A 21,837-nucleotide genomic window follows, 5' to 3' on the forward strand; every position below is an offset into this window, starting at 1 on the left:
TACCACTGTACTGACCTAGCAGGTTTCCCAGGGAACTCTTGCGCAAAGGCAGCTGCTGCCACCTGCTGGCCAAGCATGGAACTGCCAGATGCTTTGAAGCCTGGGGAGCAGCGAAGGGGAGATAAATGGAGGCCCCTGAAGACCCTTGCTGGGAATGGCAAGGGGAACCCTCTCGTCCTCCCTCAACTGGTCCCAGGCTTCCCACGGGGGCACCTGGGCGGCTACTGTGAGAAGAGGGTGCTGGGCTGCACCCAGCGGGTGCTTTAATAATAATAATAATAATAATAATAATAATAATAAATTTTATTTACGGTATACCCCGCCCTCCCTGCCCAGGGCGGCTACACCAATAAAATCACAGTAAAAACATAATAGGGGGAAAAGAGAGGGGGGGAACCCAATTTAAAATACCGGTTAAAATTCAATTTAAAATGCAACCTCATTTTAAAGTAGCCAATAAATCAAGACCATAAGGGGAGGGTAACATAGGGGTCAGACCGAGTCTAAACCAAAGGCCAGGCAGAACAGCTCTGTCTTGCAGGCCCTGTGGAAAGATGACAAGTCCCACAGGGCCCTAGTCTCCTATGACAGAGCGTTCCACCAAGTTGGGGCCACAGCCGAAAAGGCCCTGGCTCTGGTTGAGGCCAGCTTAACCTCTCTGTGGCCCGGGACCTCCAAGATGTTTTTGTTTGAAGACCGTAAGGTCCTCCGTGGGGCAGACCAGGAGAGGTGGTCCCGTAAGTACGAGGGTCCTAGGCCATATAGGGCTTTATAGGTCAAAACCAGCACCTTAAACCTGATCCTATACTCCACTGGGAGCCAGTGCAGTTCGTAAAGCACTGGATGAATGTGATCCCGGGGCGAGGACCCTGTAAGGAGCCTCGCCGCGACATTCTGCACCCGCTGGAGTTTCTGGGTCAGCTTCAAGGGCAGCCCCACGTAGAGTGAGTTACAATAATCCAGTCTGGAGGTGACCGTCGCATGGATCACTGTGACCAGATCAGGGCAAGAAAGGTAAGGAGCCAACTGCTTGATACGGCGGAGATGGAAAAATGCCACCTTTGCTGTGGCTGCAACCTGCGTCTCCGTGGAAAGGGAGGCCTCGAAGGTCACACCCAAGCTCTTGACTGAGGGCACTGGCACTAATTGTGCCCCCGCAAGAGATGGGACGGATGTTCTTAACGAAGTACAGGTCGTCTGTTCCCAGGAGGCGATTTGCATCTGGCTCTTCCAGCCCTGGCTCTGGGAGATGTCCTCTGCAGAGCCCAGTCTCCTCTCTGCTGCCCAGGTTGCTTCCTAAGAGCATCCCGGCCGGGGGCTGGACTAGATGAGCCCTGGGGTCCCTTCCGACTCCACTGTTCTGTGGTTCTGTGACCAGGAGAGGCCTCCTGCCCAGCCAGCTCCCCCTGTGGCCAGCCAGAGACTGCAATTGCATAGAAACAGTAATGTGGACTTGGAAGGGACCCCACGGTCATCTGGTCCAACTCCCTGCAAGGCAGGAATCTATTTATTTATTCCATTTCTAGATTGCCCTTCATCTGAGCATCACAGGGCAGTTTGCAATATGCGCAAACTCCGTCAGGACAGCTTCTCAATAATAATAATAATAATAATAATAATAATAATAATAATAATAATATATTTCATTTATACCCCGCCCTTCCTGGCCAGAGCTGGGCTCAGGGCAGCTAACATCAATAAAATTTCAGTAAAAACATAATAAGAAAAAAGGAAAACAAACAATTTAAAATACAGGTTAAAATGCAATTTAAAATGCAGCCTCATTTTAAAGTAGCCAATAAATCAAGACCATAAGGGGAGGGTAACATAGGGGTCAAACCGAGTCTAAACCAAAGGCCAGGCGGAACAGCTCTGTCTTGCAGGCCCTGCGGAAAGATGACAAGTCCCACAGGGCCCTGGTCTCTTGTGACAGAGCGTTCCACCAAGTCGGGGCCAGTACTGAAAAGGCCCTGGCCCTAGTTGAGACCAACGTAACCACCTTGCGACCAGGGACCTCCAAAATATTGTCATTTGTGGACCTTAAGGTCCTCCGCGGGGCATACCAGGAGAGGCAGTCCCGTAGGTACGAAGGTCCTAGGCCGCATGTGGCTCCAATCCCCTTGTGTCTGAAATTTGCCTAAGGCAAATGATGTGCCATGTAAGGAAACAGCAAGCTCCAAAGAAACTGCCCCCCCAGAGATGCCCCCCCAACCCCGTGGGACCCCCTCCAGTCCTATGATTCCATGAATATGGCTGAGATGCAAGTCCCAAGTCCAGACGCTGGAGAGATGGGGCAGCAGTGGATGCAGGATGAGGCCTACCTTTCAGGAGGGGGGAGGATGCTTGTCCCTGAAAATCTGCCTCCCCCCACTCCTCTCCCTCCCACCCCCTTCCCTCCCCCATACCTTTGGTGCACTTCCCAGTTTTGGGTGCCAGGGACCATCCAGGGCAGCAGACCTCCCCACAGAGGTTGGGCCTGGAGAAAGAGAGAGAGAGAGAGTGGCTGTGAAGGAGGAGCCAGGATTGGGTCATGAGAGGAAGGGGGCACAGGGGGGGATGACTGCTAGCCAGACCAAAAAGCGAGGGATTAACTGGGGGTGCAGAAAGAAGGGGGAGGTGGGGGGCAGGGTCTCCCAACACTTTCACATGTGATTCATGCCAGAATGACTTTAGCAGACAGTACATGGACGCGGGTGAGTTTGTGGGTTAAACCACAGAGCCTAGGGCTTGCTGATGTTACGGCAAAAATCTGGGTGCGAGGCTGCTCTGCCACCCAGCTCATCGGACTAAGTCCGTGGGTCCCTGCGGAGGAAAATGAGCTCAGCCGGAGACAGGAGCAAACTGCAGAAGATCCAAGTTTATTGCGCAACAGGTTCAAGGCGAGATTGAACAGTGAGAAAGGGGTGACATGAGTTTTTGAAACTCCCTCCATGTCCCAGAATACAGTGCAAAACACGTGGCAAAAATCTGGGTGCGAGGCTGCTCTGCCACCCAGCTCATCGGACTAAGTCCGTGGGTCCCTGCGGAGGAAAATGAGCTCAGCCGGAGACAGGAGCAAACTGCAGAAGATCCAAGTTTATTGCGCAACAGGTTCAAGGCGAGATTGAACAGTGAGAAAGGGGTGACATGAGTTTTTGAAACTCCCTCCATGTCCCAGAATACAGTGCAAAACACGTCATGAATACATCACAGAAAGGTGGGGTTACACAGATCAGCAGTTCAGTAAGGTAGGGGTTGCACAGATTAACATATGGAGGAGGGAGGGGGGAATATGCAGAGCTGGAGATATGCACAGATAAACACTTCCTGGGGATGAAAAGACAATGGTCTCAAATATGCATAGTCTGCCACCTGACATTGTCTGGAGGAAAGGCTGATCAGAACAATTTGAAAGGATTAAGGTCTTGACACTTTGCTTGAGGGATTATGCTGGACAGGGGAGATGTGATGGAGTCCTAGAGTAATTGAGCAGACTGGCACGCTGATTTTCTATGAATTTTATAGATTTTAGTCCCTTTTGACAATTGGAAATAAATTGATATATTGTAGCGAAGAAGAAGGTGAAGAAGACATGCCCCCCCCCCTTCCGTAACAGTCCCCCATTCGGAGATAGATTTGCATTAAAGTTCTGTAAGAACTTGCAAATCTTTTCTCCGCACCCTAAATCTCGGTGAAGGTAGGGGTGCCGTGTGAGTGGGAATAGGCCCTAATGGAAAAGGAGGTGGGTTGAGCAGGGCAACAAAGGAGGGAGCAACACGGACCAATACAATGTATGTGTATGTTATATAGATATGCACTAAATAATAACTTTGTATCTATCGTACTAGATGTGTGGGTTTGTGCAAACCTGAAGGGGACTTGCAAATCATGCCTCTTAAGGCCATTTGCAAGTATAGTAGTGCAAAAAGGACACCTGTTGTATTTTGTTCAATAGTGGTCTATGCTTTACATTTAGCAGGAAGGTCCACTACTGACTGAAAAAAAATGTAGTTTGCTTTGTCCCCCGCCATTTTTGTGTTCTCAGGTGTCAAGGTAGCTTTTCTGTGGTCTCACAGTAGTGGCAATCCCTGGTGAATCCACTTAGGGCTTTCATATTAACCATGTTGCCTGGCACTCACCACAGCTGCCATAGGTTCGGGCACGTCCTGAGGGAAATGTCCTTGCCTTGGCTTCCTATGGGGGTTTTATTATTGGTCTTGCAGTCATGGGAAGTTGCGCACTTGCACTTTAAGGACCAAAAGCTAATTGCAGCCTGGATACACTTGCCCAATTCAAACTGAGTCCAATTTGAATTTATCTTTCCCCATGGTTCTCAACTCTTCAAACCAATCTGTTAAAAGAAAACCATTCTTAAAGGGGCACTTGTCGAAATAAGTCAATTTAACTGTATAAGGGATCATTCCTGCTAAACCAAAGCATATCCACCTTCATGTATCTTAGAAGCTTCTCCTTGGTAAAGTGGGTTTTAGCACATTTTTTAAAATGGGTAGGGAAGTTGGCAGAGTGCCAGGTGAAACAACGAAATATGGTAATAAATTTATCTAAGTCTAAACATTGGACTACATAATATCCTGATCTGTTAAAAGGTATAAAATGTATGAGGATCCTCCACTGGGGTGTAAGGAATAAGACATTAGACATAAAACACTTACACACAAAAATAGCCACAAAATAGCCCCCCCATTTGTGGAAATGACACACTGTCAGACACATTTCAACATTCCTACGTAATAACACATAATACAAAACAAACTAATTAAATATCAGTTGCATATCTTGAGACAATTGGGATATTTTATATATGTATCTTGAGGTTCAAAAGTCAGAAAATGTCCTTGTAATTCAACTCCACCCCCCTTTGTCAGCCCCACTCCCCCCGGCAGTCTATATCCTTTGAAAGAGACATCACTTTGAAACTTTGGTGTCTTCTGTTGTGGTGGCGAAGTCTTTCATTGGATCTGTAATAACACACTTGTAGAAGTGATATCCTGTAAGGGCAGGGTGGACTTAAAAGACACAGTTAAAATAATAATAAAACACACACACACACACACACACACACACACACACACACAATGACCTATGAGGAACCAAAATAAATAAATGCTAAGACACAGAATTTTAAGAAATCTGAAGTAACAATGAAAATAAAAGAGTGTTTCTTGATGTGACCACATCAGTTAGAATGTTAATAGCAAAATACTGGGAAATGACTTAATACCAAGAAAATGAATGGCAATTTAAAGTTGTGCAAGTACCTTGAACTAGCCAAAATGACAGAATTAATAAGAAATGATCAGGCAAAGGGTAAACAAATACCATTCCACAAACAATGTTAGGTTGTGCTTCGCTTAATTTCGTAGACATCATCGAAAAACTGATTAAATAAATGAAAAGAGATTATTTGTAACTTAAAGCGTCAAAGGCACGAAGAGATGGAAGTCACAAATACAGCAGGGATTCAGACATGTTTCACAGAACAGGAAAGAAAGTTGCTGTGGGAGAAAAGAAGGGACAAAAACCTTTGTTATCGGGGTTCACATATCCTGTTAAAAGGGAAAAATTATTTCATGTGAGAAGCCTGTCAGGAAATGCTGTTCCTAAAATGCACACAAAGTCTGTGATTTTAAATCCCTTGGGGGGGGGGAGTGCTTTGAAATTTACCTGTGAAAAGAATTTGGCATGTTAATCATGTTAAGATTTGAAACTTGGCACACCTTTTGTCTTGCGAAGCCCCTGGAGCAAAGGACACATTAAGGGTGATTTCCCTCAGTGGCTCCAAGTTTTTACATAAGGAAATTAGGATAAATTTCCCCCTTCAGCCCAAGCTCCTCTCACTCCCTACAGTTCCCCCTTACCTGTGAAAAGAATTTGGCATGTTAATCATGTTAAGATTTGAAACTTGGCACACCTTTTGTCTTGCGAAGCCCCTGGAGCAAAGGACACATTAAGGGTGATTTCCCTCAGTGGCTCCAAGTTTTTACATAAGGAAATTAGGATAAATTTCCCCCTTCAGCCCAAGCTCCTCTCACTCCCTACAGTTCCCCCTCCTTCCTCTCTCTCTCTCTCATTTCTTTTCCTATCCTCTTTTTTCTTTTTTTTTTCTTGCTGATCTAGTCTCTGTGCATGTGTGGAGTTCATGTCTCAGCAAACCTTTTATACTATTGAAATGTTGCATCTTTTGGCAAAATTAGAATTTGAATAAGGGAAGGGTAAGTAGATTTTAAAAGAGGGTTAGATTTAAAACAAAAGAGAGAAACTCAGCAATTGAAGTATTCACCAACAAAAGCTAGCAATTTCAGCCCAAGCAAAGCGACTGCTTCCTTTATGTACAGGAAAGGGCTAATATCCCTCTGGCCATTCGTGGAACAATGCCACGCCCTTATATATGGGGGAAAATGGCCAGACTCAGAATTCATAAGATTTTTAATATTCCCAATCATTTCAGCCTTACCATTTGCAGACAAAAATTTTTTCTGCCCTTTATTTACAGGATAAATGGTCAAGACTCATATGTATTTGATGTGCTTAAACTTTGAATTGACTTTGAAGTCTGATTTTTTTTTTAATAGTAGACAAAATGATAAACACTGTAATCACTCAAATGCTTGATATTCTCAGTTGTGCTTCGGCTTCACCTCTCATGTTTTAAAACTAAAGAGCAAAGCTAGGCTGAATTTCAACTCCATCACCACACCAGAATTTAAGAATTACCCTCAAATCCTCCAATGCTTGCAGACACATGTCCTTCCACACAGCCTCAAATTGGGAGAGCTAAAAGGGACCCTGGGGTCATCTAGTCCAACCCTCCAAAATAAAGGGTTCACAGCAAGATTTCACAGCAAGATTTGTACTACACACACATACTTATGTACACAGGCACTACTGGGGAAGAGAGCACAATCAGTGCTCCTATCATGTACTAAGGAAGAAGAAAATAAAAATTCCCAACTTTATACAGAACCCTTTAGCAGATCTTGAGATTAGTTTGAGTTTACTTCTTTAGACATGCAAGTTCCTTAGAGTGCAAGTTCCTAGACAAATGATCTTTAAAGAAAGATTGAAGTGAACATTTTCTTAAGATAGGGAGAGGATCTCTTATAAAGCATAGTTAAAACAGCCATAGATTTGATTTAAAGGGAATACAAAAGTGACAATTTTCCTGAATTTGCAGAGGAATAGTAAACCTAATCTATGCCCCCCCCCTTTTGCAGTTTCCTTTAAAGGAAGCTTACTCAGAAGTAAATTTACCTGGCACAGAAGAAGAGAAAGGAAAAAAAAAAAAAAACCCTGAAAGAGAAAGAATGAAACGGGGGGGGGGGCATTTTCTAAGAAAAGAGGCCTGATATCAGGAGCCTTACAATAACTCTTCTGTCCAACCAAATCAAAGTTAAAACTGGACTCAGATATTTTCTTAGAAGGAAGACCATACTTTCATAGGCATGTGCTTCATGAAATAAATACACTGCATTTTAGCTTGAGAGAGCAGTTGTGCTCGACTACGCTTTTGCAGCAGAAACATCTAATTCACATTAGAAACATTCACATTCCAGAAACATTAGAAACATTCACATTCCAAAATAGACTGTAGACTCACAATCTGAAAAGTTGCGGCAGAGCACGAGGTGGGGTAAACATTTGCACCTTTCATTCTCATTTTGTCTTATTTAGGACTGATAAGGTCCAGCATGGCTTCCTTAAAAATTAAATTTTGAAGCAAGCTTGCAGTTTAAACTATGCGCGCTTAAGAAAGGCAGTCTGTCAGAGACAGAAGGAACAGACAACACACATAACAGACGACATGTAAACACACATATTCTCATATATGTATTAACACACAACACACATAACAGACAACATGTAAACATATATACTCTCATCCTTTAGTTGGTTATTGCAAGGAGTTGGGCTGCTTCCTTTAGCTTCATTAAGTGAAATTAGTAGGAAGGTCCCACATGGTTTTAAGAGCCTCCTTGCCTCTTCAAACACCACCAGTTAACCAGCCGGCCAACGCAATTCGGGCTTGGCGGAGGCGGTGCTGGCAGGCCAGATTTCAGAACAGAGGTTCTCTAATTTTGCTTCGATAATAATTTGTGGCCAGGAATCGTCTTCCAATACGTGATGACAAATTGGAGAGGAGAGTCAGGGTCCTTCTGAGACTGAGATGGCTTTCTAGAAGCCTTCTTCCCAGAGTGAGCCCGCTCGCGTTTGGAAGCCTGGGTACCCATTTTATGTTTTACGTGTGTCTAGACAGAAAGAGGGAAGAGAAAGGGTGGTAAGGATTGGTATATCTAGGAGATTGATATACTTAATACGGGATTTATAGTAAAGAGGGGTCTTTAGTCGCTTGGCAACTTCCTTAGAGGGTTTTTAAAGAGCTCTAGCTATCCGGTATTCCTTCCTATTTCCTTAGTCAATAACCTGGGGTCCTTTTCCACTCTGCCGATCCCGCCCAATTCCTCATGGGCTATCCCTCCTGGCAACCTCCTACCTATCGTCAATCTCAGGAAAAGGGGCCCTACTGAACGCCCGCGCCGTGCGGTGCCAGATCGGGTGATCCCTGGATAGAGTTTCGAACCGAAAATCCCCCTTGCTTTTGGAAGCGGGCTCACGCACGATACACGTGTTACGTGGCACCGACCAGTGCGGCTGGGATTGATACAGAAAGCAAGACCCCTTCCTGCCCCCTCCGTAAGGGCGCTCGGGAAGTTCGGAAGAAGAACTCCAGCCCCTTGCTTTCAACTGGGATACCCGTTGCGGAGAGTCGGCTATCTTTCAAGTCGGGTCTCTCCGTCTTACTTTCGGACTCCCAATTGGTGCGGCTGGCTGGAGGGTTTTTAGAGAAAGAGATAGAGCTCAGAACCCCCCTTTCGGGTCGAGCAGCAGTCCACGGTCTCTCTCACCAATTGGACCAAGAGACAGGCGAGAAGGAGCGATAGAGAGGAGGGCAGAGAATTCAGTTGCCAGGAGATTTCCACCCCTTTCCCACCAGTGCACTGGATTTTTCCTTTTCCTTATACTCACATGTCTTCTATGATGATCCCCGGATTGATGAATAAGCCGGCTGGATCCCTCTTTGCTCCCCGGCTGAACTCCTGGGGCTTTCGATTACCGCCCGGAGGATGGCCGGGGGTCCAAAGGATCTTCCCAGGCAAAATGGCCTGGTGCCGGCTGAAGATTTCAGGGCCCCCAGTCAGCAACGCGGGAGAACCGCATGCCCCACGTGGGGCGCCAACTGTTACGGCAAAAATCTGGGTGCGAGGCTGCTCTGCCACCCAGCTCATCGGACTAAGTCCGTGGGTCCCTGCGGAGGAAAATGAGCTCAGCCGGAGACAGGAGCAAACTGCAGAAGATCCAAGTTTATTGCGCAACAGGTTCAAGGCGAGATTGAACAGTGAGAAAGGGGTGACATGAGTTTTTGAAACTCCCTCCATGTCCCAGAATACAGTGCAAAACACGTCATGAATACATCACAGAAAGGTGGGGTTACACAGATCAGCAGTTCAGTAAGGTAGGGGTTGCACAGATTAACATATGGAGGAGGGAGGGGGGAATATGCAGAGCTGGAGATATGCACAGATAAACACTTCCTGGGGATGAAAAGACAATGGTCTCAAATATGCATAGTCTGCCACCTGACATTGTCTGGAGGAAAGGCTGATCAGAACAATTTGAAAGGATTAAGGTCTTGACACTTTGCTTGAGGGATTATGCTGGACAGGGGAGATGTGATGGAGTCCTAGAGTAATTGAGCAGACTGGCACGCTGATTTTCTATGAATTTTATAGATTTTAGTCCCTTTTGACAATTGGAAATAAATTGATATATTGTAGCGAAGAAGAAGGTGAAGAAGACATGCCCCCCCCCCTTCCGTAACACTGATGAGAAGGTCGGTGGTTTGAATCCCCGCGACGGGGTGAGCTCCCGTTGCTCGGTCCCTGCTCCTGCCCACCTAGCAGTTCATAAGCATGTCAAGTGCAAGTAGATAAATAGGTATCGCTCCGGCGGGAAGGTAAACGGCGTTTCCGTGCGCTGCTCTGGTTCACCAGAAGCGGCTTAGTCATGCTGGCCACATGATCCGGAAGCTTGGCCAATAAAGTGAGATGAAAAGGTAAATGTACCCCTGACCCTTAGGTCCCATCGTGGCCGACTCTGGGGTTGCGGCGCTCATCTTGCTTTATTGGCCGAAGGAGCCGGCGTACAGCTTCTGGGTCATGTGGCCAGCATGACTAAGCCGCTTCTGGCGAACCAGAGCAGTGCATGGAAACGCCGTTTACCTTCCCGCCAGAGTGGTACCTATTTAGCTACTTGCGCTTTGATGGGCTTTCGAACTGCTAGGTCAGCAGGAGCTGGAACTGAGCAACGGGAGCTCACCCCGTCATGGGGATTCAAACCGCCGACCTTCTGATCGGCAAGCCAAAGAGGCTCAGTGGTTTAACCCACAGCGCCACCCGCATCCCTCCCTTTACCTTTACTACCTCTCAATTAAAAATAAATACATTTAGGCCCAGCACCCACTGACCACCACAAGCTGGAATGTCCTGGGAGGATGCCCTGGCAGTGCCCCCTTACCACCTGCCCTCACCTGCGTGTGACTTCCTGGGATCCCCAGAAGGAGTTACTCCCCACCACCACCACCCCATGGGGCCAAACCTTCCCTCCCCTCCCCGCTTGGGGAAGAGATGTAGCTCCTCAGGAGAGCCTCTCTCCAGAGACAACCCTGCACGGCCTCTCCAAATGGGGCGAGCCCTGCCTGCAACCTGGAGAAGCGGCTGCCAGCCAGTGCAGACAGGGCTGAGCTCAATGGACCCAGCAGCCTGACTCAGTCAAAACCAGCTTCCCACGCCCTCTTCCCGCAAGGGAAGGCTAATCCCAGCCGGCAGCTGGGTCCACTTCCACAAAGCTTCTGAAGAAGCACAGGGGTGTCTCTGTGGCCGCCCGGGGGTTGCTGAACCACAGCTCCCACCCTCCTGCTGCTGCTTGGCCGTGCTCGCTGGGGCTGAGGGGAGCTGTAGTTCGGCCGGCTCTGGAGAGCCAAAGGTCCAGGTCTGCCTTGGACTCCTACTCGCCCACGTGGAAGCCCTGCTGCCTGGAAGCTGGGATGATGGTGAGGGGAAAACTCTCTGCATAAGGGATCAGAAGAGGGGGCTGGATCAGGCCAGTGGCCCTTCTGGCCCAGCATCCTCTCCCTCCTGTGGCCTGTCGGCCTCCAGCCCTGGAAGCAGAGCATCCTGGCTGGGAGCCCTTGAGAGCCCTCTCCTCCTCGTCCTGGCAGTCCTCCTTGCCTCCAGTGGGAGGGAGTTCCACAGTTTAACTCTGTGCTGTGTGAAGAAGGACTTTCTTTATCTGTCCCAAATCTCCCAGCCTTCAGCTTCCCTGGATGAGGCTCATATTGCCCCCCACAACATTTCCCTCTTCTGCCTGCTGGGGGCCCCATAGGGAAGGCGGGGGGGGGGTCCTGAGAAGGACCCCATTTCCACAGTTCCTGGAGGGAAGCAGCAGCCATCCTGCCTTGACCAGACGACCCTTTGGGGCCCTTCGGATTCTACGAGGAGCAGCCATTAGTGGTCTGACCCTTTTCTTGCCCTCCAAGCCGCTGGGCATCTCAACGGTTTAAGGATGCTCTGTGACGAAGACAGTTTCTGTCTGTTCTGAAACATCCCACATCCCGTTTCCGTGGGAGACCCTGCGTGAGGGGGAGGGAGGGAACACGCTCTCTCTCCACGCACTCTGCACATGTTCAGAAGCGCTCTCTCTTCCCCAGGCTGGTCCTCCAGCAAGGCTGCAAAGGCTGCTGCCCCCTCCCCAATTCTCATCCGGACACCCACCTCTGTGTCATCCAGACTCCTTTTCTTCTTCTTCTTCTTCTTCTTCTTCTCTCTCTCCCCCCCTCTAATTCCTGACATTCTTGTCCTGACCGGGACTCAAGTTACTAAGTGGATTTGCAGGAGACGGAGATTGTTTCTCTGGAGCTCCATGGAACAGAGGAAGAGGGAGAGAAGGGGGGGCGGGGGGGGACCACAAGGCCCCTTCTTCACTGACTGCTTGGCCTAGGCTTGGCCTGGGGGAGCAGGGTGCCCCCACCTCACTCCGAGGGGCTATGGGGGGGGGGCAGGCAGATCCAGGCACCCCCCCCCCTCCACAGAGTGGCTTCGGGGGTCTCCTGCCTGGCCTGGGCCACACGGTCTCCAAAGAGCCCAAAAGGAAGGAGGGTGCCTCTGAGCACGTGCAGAGAGCCTCTCCCTCTCGGCTTGGCCTTCTGGGTTCCCACCTGCCAGCAGCTTGAGGGTGCCAGCCCTGGGCAGAGCTCATGGAAAGAGCTGGTGCCAGCCTCGGAGGAGGAGGAGGGGTCTTTGTTGGGGGGGGAGGAGGTCAGCCCAGCAGCCCCAGAGGGGAGGGGGCGCTGGCAAGAGGGGTTGCCCAGGTCGCTCCTGCCAAGCTGAGCTCCGCCCTGGTTCCAGCCACCCACCTGGCAGGGGCGTTGTTGCGCCAGCCCTCGAGCCTGGGCCAGCGCTGACATTTCCAGATGGGGCTTCCAGCCGCCAAAGCCGCCCCCTCCGCCCTGATGAGAAGACCAGGCGCCGGGGGCTGCTGCCCGAAGGGGCGGGGGTCAGAGCGCGCTGCTCCGGCGCGACGGCGCTGCCAGCGCCACGGGGCAGCCCGCCTCGGCCTCTCCGGGCGGGCGCTGCGCCGTGCACCGGCGGGACGCCCCTCGGGCTCCCGGGAGAGCCCCTCCAAGCCCCCGGGGGTCCTGGGCGGCGCGCGCCCTGCCCGGGCAGCCCCGTCGAGGAAGGACAGGGCAGGCTGCGGGGCGGGAGGTCCGGGGCGCGGGGTCCCCGACTCACCTGGCCGCCTTCGGGGCGCGGCCCGCGGGGCTCTTCCTGCGCTTCTCCAGGGGGGGCGGCCCGCCGGCGGGGGTGGGAGCGGCCCGACGGCGCGGCCCGCGGGCTGCGCCCAGCGCCGTCGGGAGGAGCGCGGCGGCAGCGGCGAGGAGGCAGAGCGCGGCCAGCGCCGGCGGCCGCATCCTGCCGTCGGCGGCGCGGCGAAGAGGCGGCGGCGGCGGCGCGGGGCTCTGCTCGGCGACCGCCAATGGGCGCCCAGCCCGGCCCGCCTGCCCCTCCGGCTCCGCAGCCAATAGCCAGCCCACCGGCCGCCGGACGGGGAGGGGCTCCGGCCGCAGCGCAGGTGCCGTCGGGGTGGGCTCGCCGCGGGGAGGGGCGGGACTGGGCGCCCGGGCCGGCTGGACCGGACCCTCGCTGGGCGCAGAGAGCCAGAGATGGGCTCTGCCCGGAGGGGGGTCCCTCTCTCCCTCCCTCTCGCCGTCTGCAATGGGGGCTGCTGGGTGAGGCCAAAGAGAGGCCCTCCGGCCCAGCATCCTCTTCCCGCAGTGGCCGAGCAGGATCCGAGCATCCCAGAGCCGTCTCCCCTCCTGGGGATTCAAAAGCACTGCCTGCCTCCGACTGTGGAAGCAGAGCCCAGCCACCCTGGCCCAGAGCCCCCCAAAGCCCTCTCCGCCTCTGTGAATGTGCCCAGTCCCCTTGGGAAGCCCCCCAGGTGGGTGGCCTTCCTTGCCTCCAGTGGCAGGGAGTTCCGTAGCTTCGCTCATTTGGACAATGAAACGCGGCCGCTTTGCTGCAGGCATCGCTGGAGCAGGAGGCGGCGCGTAAAAGCCAAGCAGGACCCGGGAAGCAAAGGAGGATCCTGCAGGGGCTGGATCGGGCCCAAGGGGGCCCATCTCGTCCAGTATCCTGTCCTCACAGGGGGAAGAAGCCGCCCAGCAGGCGCCGAGCAGCGCAGCCGCAGTCTCCCCACACATCCCTCGCCGCCTCTCCTTCCCTGACTCCTTCCCTGATCCTCTTCCAAGCCTCCTGCTGGGGGGAGTTCCCGGGTTTAGGAGCACCGTCCATTTACAGAGAGACCTCCAAACCCTGAAAGCGCAGGGCTTCTCCCGAAGAACTCTGGGACCTGTAGTTTCCTCGCCCGGTGCTGCAGAACCCAGCATCCTTCAAGAAGACTTCCCAGGATTCTCATGGGCTTCCAGGGGGGGCTGTGGCTCCGCCCCCCACTCTGCCTTGGCTGAAGAAGCCCCTTTGTCTGCCCTGACGCTGCTAACCTTCTGCTTCTCTCCATGCAGAGCATGGGGGGGGCGCATGGTGAGAACCAGATGCCAGGCTAGATGGGCCCCCTGTGACCTGATCCAGAAGGCTCTTCTTGTAGTCTACCTCTCTTTCAATTCGGAACCAGTGAAGGCGGTGACGGTCCTGTGTGAGTGTCTGGAGGCAGTTGGAGGATGGATGGCGGCTAACAGATTGAGGTTGAATCCTGACAAGACAGAAGTACTGTTTTGGGGGGACAGGAGGCGGGTGGATGTGGAGGACTCCCTAGTCCTGAATGGGGTAACTGTGCCCCTGAAGGACCAGGTGTGCAGCCTGGGAGTCATTTTGGACTCACAGCTGCCCATGCAGGCGCAAGTCAATTCTGTGTCCAGGGCAGCTGTTTACTAGCTCCATCTGGTATGCAGGATGAGACCCTACCTGCCCACTGACTGTCTTGTCAGAGTGGTGCATGCTCTGGTTATCTCCTGCTTGGACTACTGCAATGCGCTCTCTGTGGGGCTACCTTTGAAGGTGACCTGGAAACTACAACTAATCCAGAATGTGGCAGCTGGACTGGTGACTGGGAGCGGCCGCCGAGACCACATAACACCAGTCTTGAAAGACCTACACTGGCTCCCAGCACGTTTCCGAGCACAATTCAAAGTGTTGGGGCTGACCTTTAAAGCCTAAACGGCCTCGGTCCAGTATATCTGAAGGAGCATCTCCACCCCCATCGTTCAACCTGGACACCAGGGTCCATCTCTGGGGGCCTTCTGGCGGTTCCCTCATTGTGAGAAGCCAAGTTACAGGGAACCAGGCAGAGGGCCTTCTCGGTAGTGGCACCTGCCCCGTGGAGCGCCCTCCCATCAGATGTCAAAGAAATAAGCAACTATCTGATGTTTAGAAGACATCTGAAGGCAGCCCTGTTTAGGGAAGTTTTTCATGACTGATGTTTTAATGTATTTTTAATCTTTTGTTGGAAGCCACCCAAAGTGGCTCGGGAAACCCAGCCAGATGGGGGGGGGGTTTAAGTAATAAATTATTATTATTATGGTCTTCTGTTCTGAAGCTTGCAAGGACCCCCCTGGACACCAGCTGGGCAACTCTGCGCATTGCAGATGGTTCTTGGGTGTGTTGGATGGTCCTTTTCACCCCTGAAGCTCCTGAGAGGGATTCAGGGCTGGGCTGCCTTGAACTTGGCAGGTGGCTGCCTTCCTTTCGACTCGTCTTCCTTTCAATAGGCTTTGACCTCTAATGCTGGGTTGCAGGCTCAGAATCCCTCACTTTGTGATGCCACTGCAGTTCCGTGACCCCGAGCCCACTGCCTGCCCCCTTGCTGAGGAGTATCTGAAAGGCCCGTGGCGCAGGATCACGTCTTTCCACAAGGGCCAACATTGATGCTGAAATCCAGCATCTCCTGAGCTCTTTCTCCCGACTGAAGTGCAGAGTGTTTGAGGACCGGGACATTTGCAAGGAAACCAAAATGCTTGTTTACTAACCTATTGTACTACCAACCTTACTGTCTGCGTGTGAAAGAAGGACCACTTATCAACGACATCTCCAACTCCTCAAAAGATTTCATCAATGGTTTCTCCGGAAAAAAATTTACACATCACTTGGGCAGACAGGCAAACTAATGCCAGTGTACTGGAAGAAGCAAAGATCACCAGTGTCAAAGCAATGATTCTTCAACAGCAACTTCGTTGGACTGGTCATGTTGTGCGGATGCCTGATGATCGTCTTCCAAAGCAACTCCTCTATTCCAAACTTAAAAATGGAAAGCGTAATGCTGGTGGTCAACAAAAGAGGTTTAAAGACTGTCAAGGCAAATCTTTAAAAATGTAGCATAAACACTGACAACTGGGAAACACTGGCCTGCGAGTGCTCCTGTTGGAGAACAGCCTTGACCAAAGGTGTCCTGGGCTTTGAAGACACTTGAACTCAGGACGCAAGGGAGAAACGTGCTAAGAGGAAGGCACGCTTGGCAAATCCACACTGGGACCAACTCCCGCCTGGGAACCAATGTCCCCACTGTGGAAGGACGTGTGGGTCCAGAACTGGCCTCCACAGTCAATTATGGACTCATGGTTAAAACCGTGTTCATGGAAGACAATCTTACTCGGCTAGGAGTGATTGCTAAAGAAGAAGTGAAGAAGCTGCCGTGGCTTGTGGCAAGGAAGGCCCCAAAAGGAAGCATGGTCCTGCCAGGGAAATTTCCAAGAGGAGAGGAGGGAGAGGGCTCAGCCACTCCTTGGAGCAAGAAGCTCATTCTGCGAAGGTAAAGGCTGCAGAAGCTGACCTGCCTTGGACCTCTTTGGAAGGCAATTGTGGGGAAGGTGGTGGCAACAGCCCCAGACCCGCCCGGCTTCCTCTCCTGTTTTTGGCAAGCCAGAGGGCAAGTGCCCAGGAGTTGAAGGTGCTGGTCACCCAGGAAGACACGCACAGGCCTAACCCAAGGACACAAACGCACACAAACACACACTCCTTGCGATGGCATCACAGCCATAGTGGCTCCCCAAGAGCTGCAGGCAAACACATGGGCAGACCCCGACTTTTACGTCCATAAATATTTCCTTGTGATAATTTCAAACTCAGTTGCATATAAAATTTCACAATTACAACATGGTTGTTAGAAAAGCACAACCCCTCCCTCCCTGCTTGGCACGGTGCTGGAGTCAAGAGCGGCCACCTCTCGCCCCCACCCCCACCCCGTAGTGTTGCTCTGGCACAAAGGTGAAGACCCCAGAAGTTGGTCCCAGCAGGAGACTCGCTTGGGAAGAGGAAGAAGATGATTAAGGGGTTTCGAGGGGGGGTTGCTGTTTTGTTTTTCTAAAGAAAAGATTCCTGGGTTTGGGCACCTTCCAAAAAGTCTAGGCTACACTGCAGCCCCCCCCCCGCCAGCCCCAGGGCCCCCCTGCAGGGAGTGTGGAAGCGCCAAGGGGGCTGCCCCTCCCAAGGTGAAGCAAAGGTCCCTGCAGGGTCTTGTACGGATGGGGGCAATTCCTGTACCAGCCCCCTCCTCGGAGAATCCAGATGGCAAGGGGTGCTATGGCCGAGTTCCCTGCGACACCCACCTCCTACAAATCTCTCAATCTTGCCAGAAATGGGGGAGAAACTTGGCCAGGAAACCAACCCCAGAACAGGGCCCTCTGCCCCCCTGCAAGCTGCTGGGCATTTCTCCTCATCCCTGGGGCACCTGCTCTGCCCTTGGAGCGAGTGCCAGGCATCCTCTGGGCTCCATCCTGCACAGGTCTCCACCTGCCCCATAGGGGGCGCTGTTCCAGGGGCGAAATTTCACCAGGAAGTTTATAAAGCACTTTGGAGTTAGGGGGTCTGGCTGAGCCCTCCCTGCCCCAAAAGCCTCCCCATATGCTGCTCCAGAATGTACTTTGAACGGAGCCTCCGGTTGGAGGGAGCTGTGTGTTAAGGCTGGGGGTGCACAAGGAAGACCATTCCAAACCACCACCCCCCCGCACCCCCATGCACTGAGGGTCTTTCAGGCAGCAGGGGAAGGGTCCCTAGGAAGCTCTGAGGGGGTCTGGTGGGGGTGGGCAGCTGGCTTGGCAAGGGGGCACGCTCAGCGCCAGGCTACAGGACCCCAACCTCAGAAGGGGCACCGGTGGCTTCAGGAGCTGCCCTCCATGGCTGCAGGCGGGGGAGGCTCAGGGAGGCTGGTGTCAAATTTGCAGGGGGCAGGGAGGAAGAACCCTGGGCAGGAGGGGCTTCTCCTGGGTCCCTCCCCCAAGGCTCCCCTCCCCCAACCTTCCTCGCCCTCTGTGGCAGTGGGCAGCTTGCAAGGGCAGGTGTTGTAGGGGGAGAGATAATTCCTTGTGCTTCTTGGTGTTCGAGGTGACAGGCATGGGGCACAAAGGCCAGGCAGTCAAGGCCCCCCACCCCAACTCAGCGTCCGCTGCAAGGGGTGGGGGCGGCAGGGTAGAAGAGGCCTCTGGCAGGCGCTGGCATCGGTGGGCCAAGTGCCCTGGAAAGGGTCACCCTGCATCGTCCCCAGATGTGCCACAGCTGGCAGCCTGGCACGCGTCCAAGGGGGCGTCGCGCAGAGCTGGCATCACCCAGCCCCACTGGGCGGTCACAATCCCAGCAGCTTCGCGCAGCTGCAAAGCCAAGCCTCGTCGGCAACTTCCTGAAGGCGGCAAAGGCAGGCAGGCAAAGTCCCTCCAGGGCCTGGCTGGCACAGGTCGGCACCAGCCCAGGCACTTCTGCCCTCTGGCTGCGCACAAGTTCCCATCTTGCTGCGCCTGGGTGGCAGAAGAGGAGGCACTGGGGCTCAGATGGTGGTGTAAATGTAGACAAAGATGATCACGAGGAGGTTCAGGATGGTGCCCACGATGCCCAGCATGGCCAGGACCTTCTCCTCCCGGTCTTCCTTGGACTCTCCCGGGAGCCGGGGGCTGGGGCCGTCACCCGGCCCAGCGGCGCCAGGCACCATCCTCACGTTCAGCTTCTCCACCCGCAGCTTCAGGTCAACCTGCTGGTGAGAGAGAAGGTTAGTCCAGCATCCTGTTTCCCCAGTGCCCCATAGATTAGAACCTAGGAATCTAGATAGACTGCCTCTGGACTGGGAGGCTCCCTAAGATCAGGCCGATGGGCCATCTAGTCCAGCATCCTCACAGGACCCAACCAGATGGCCCAAAGGGAATTAAGCGCATTTCCTTCATGCTTTGGAGGGCATTTTGCTTTGATGTATTTGCTGCCTACATTGAAATGTAAGTAAATCTTGAAGTTTATCTTACTAAAACGTGTGGTTCATTCTTAGCAACGGAGACAAAGAGGGCAAGGTGAGGAAACCACAAATAAACAGGGATGGACAGGTGTAATTTACTAATTCTTTGCTTCTAGTAAGCTGCAAAAGCACACGTGTTTTTACTCTGCTCAAAGGTCTTCACAGCCTGTTTACTCTCATATTTCTCTCTCACAAACAGAAGAGGTGGTTTGCATTTTAATTTACAAATTTAATTCTTATTCCATCTCCATCACATCTCATCTCCTCTTGCTTGCCTTCTCTTTAGAAGGATCTCCGGGTCTTAGTAGACCACAAGCTTCACACGAGTCAACAGTGTGATGCAGCAGCAAAAAAGGCTAATGTTATTCTAGGCTGCATCCACAGAAATTGAGGGTCCACATCAAGGGAAGTAAGAGTCCCACTCTAGTCGTCTGCCTTGGTCAGACCACACCTGGAATACTGTGTCCAGTTCTGGGCATCACAATTTAAGAAGGATGTTGACAATTTATCCTTATGAAGAACAGTTGAAGGTGTTGGGTGTGTTTAGCTTGGAGAAGAAGACACTGAGTGGAGATATGAGAGGCATCTTCAAATATCTGAAGGGCTGTCACATAGAAGAGGGAACATGCTTGTTTTCTCCTGCTGTGGAGGTCAGGACTCGAACCCATGGCTTCAAGTTAGAAGAAAGAAGATTCCAGCTAAACATCAGGAAGAACTTCCTACAGTAAGAGCTGTTTGGCAGCGAAATGGTCTCTTTACTCTCCTTCCTTGGAGATTCTTAAACAGAGATAGGATGGCCATGCCCTGACCTCCACCTCACCCTACCAGATCCAGAAAGGTCATTATTTTACTACAGAAAGCTAAAACACACACACAAGGGGGCCCCTCTTCAGAATCACGTTCCACCTTCTGGGCCAGTGGAAGGGGGCCGGGGGCCGGGGGCCAGGGGCCAGGAGAGACTTACCACGCACTGCATCAGGACCGGCAGGAGGGGAGTCCCATGGGTGCCTCATGCGGCTCAGCAGGGCCTCTGTTCTCCTCTGGCTCAGTCCAGGCTGGACACAGCTTCTGCTGGAGGCTGGCAAGGCAAGACAGTCCTCCGTTAGGGTCCACCCTGGGCACCAGGACCTCCTCTGAACACACAGCCTTTGCGTCTGCCGCCCATTTGGGAAGGAGGCTGGAGGCAAGAAGGTCAAACGAGGATGGGTGGGGCATAGGCCAATGGCCTACCAGGTCCAGCATCCTGATCTCACAGTGGCCGACTATCTGGTACGCAGGATGAGACCCTCCCTGTCTGCAGACTGTCTTGACAGAGTGGTGCATGTAGACCCGAAGGAGCGTCTCCACCCCCATCATTCAGCCCAGACACTGAGGTCCAGCTCCAAGGGCCTTCTGGCAGTTCCCTCCCTGCGAGAAGTGAGGTTACAGGGAACCAGGCAGAGGGCCTTCTCGGTGGTGGCGCCCGCCCTGTGGAACGCCCTCCCATCAGATGTCAAGGAGATAAAAAAACTATCTGACATTTAGAAGATATCTGAAGGCAGCCCTGTTTAGGGAAGTTTTTAATGTCTGATGTTTTAATGTATTTTTAACCTTCTGTTGGAAGCCACCCAGAGTGGCTGGAGAAAATATTTAATAATAATAATAATAATAATAATAATAATAATAATAATAATAATAATAATACAGTATTAGCCTATTTTGGGAAACCGACAAGCTGCAGGATCCAAGCCCAAGAGCCACACTCTCCCTTCCTGTGGTTCCCAGCAGCTGGGGTTCAGAAGCCCCTCTGCCTCCATCTGCGGAGTCACAGCAGAGCCTTCATCCTGGCTAGTGGCCAAGCCCTCTCCTCCTCCGTGAATAACAACAACAACAACAACAACAATAATAATAGCAGTGAGGGAACCAGCAGAAGGCCCTCGGAGCTGGACCTCAGTGTCCGGGCTGAACGATGGGAGTGGAGATGCTCCTTCAGGTCTACAGGGCCTTTGAGGCTGTTTAGAATGTGCCTCATCCTCTTCAAAAGCCATCCAGGTTGGTGGCCATTCCTGCCTCCAGTGGCAGGGAGTTCCAGAGTTTGGCTCTGCGCTGAGTAAAGAAGGACGTTCTTTTCTCTGTCCCGAAACTTCCAACATTCAGCTTCATTGGATGCTGGCAAATCCCAGAGTCAGGAGAGAGGAAGGAAAACCTTTTCCTCTGCACTTTCTCCATGCCACGCAAAACTATCAAAACTCCCACCGTGTGGCCTCTTTCTCATCCTTCCTGCAAACTGTAAAGTCCCAAATGCTGCAGCCTTCCTAAGCCTAAAAGGCTGTAACTCAGTGTTTCCCCAAGTGGGGATTCCCAAAGGGGCACTCAGAGGCTCTTACGGGGGAAAGCGGGGTGGGGGGTGGCTTGGAGGTGCCAATGACTACCAGAAAAGTTGGCATCCCTGGATCAAGTCCATCAGTTTTGTTGAAGGAATTAAACAAAATAGCCTGAGTTGGATTTTGAATAAATGTCCAATTAGTTTGTTACTATTTGGGATTTTATGGTGTTATCGTCTTCCTTAGGGGGTTATGCACACCACTATTTTGCCTTTTTTTTTTTTTAAGAGGGTAGGAGGCAATGAGGATGACCTTTTGGAACCGAAGGGGCAGCAGGCCCCCCCTCCGAGTTTGGGAACTGCTTGTGTGGCTGTCCAAAACAACACCCACCCACCCTGGGCCCTCCCTTCCCCATCCATCCACCCCCCACTTTCTGTTTCCTCCCCTACTTAGGTTCAGATGCCCCACCCACTAGCACTGCCTGCATTGATGGGACATCCTAAACACCCCCCCAAAAAACCTCATTCCAGGGGTAAATATACTGTAGGCCAACTCACAGTTAAAATAAAACAAATTCCTTCCAGTAGCACCTTAAAGACCAACTAAGTCAGTTCTTGGTATGAGCTTTCGTGTGCATGCACACTTCTTCAGATACACATATCGTATCTGAAGAAGTGTGCATGCACACGAAAAGCTC

At 52.0% G+C, this 21,837-nt stretch overlaps 1 protein-coding gene across 1 annotated transcript in view; it reads right to left on the reverse strand.

Annotated features, from left to right (window-relative positions):
- LTBP4 (latent transforming growth factor beta binding protein 4) overlaps positions 1-13,024 on the reverse strand; it is a gene marked incomplete at its 5' end in the record, with an annotated part of 63,502 nt that extends 50,478 nt beyond the window's left edge. The window contains 2 exons of the mRNA XM_081868644.1: positions 2,406-2,476; positions 12,846-13,024. Of these exons, the coding sequence (XP_081724770.1) occupies positions 2,406-2,476; positions 12,846-13,024 (250 nt within the window). The remainder of the gene's footprint in view (positions 1-2,405; positions 2,477-12,845) is intronic.
- Between the last annotated feature and the right edge of the window lie 8,813 nt (positions 13,025-21,837).

Source organism: Podarcis erhardii (genome assembly GCF_964252035.2).
Source record: "Podarcis erhardii genome assembly, chromosome: 7".
Lineage (NCBI taxonomy): Eukaryota > Metazoa > Chordata > Lepidosauria > Squamata > Lacertidae > Podarcis > Podarcis erhardii.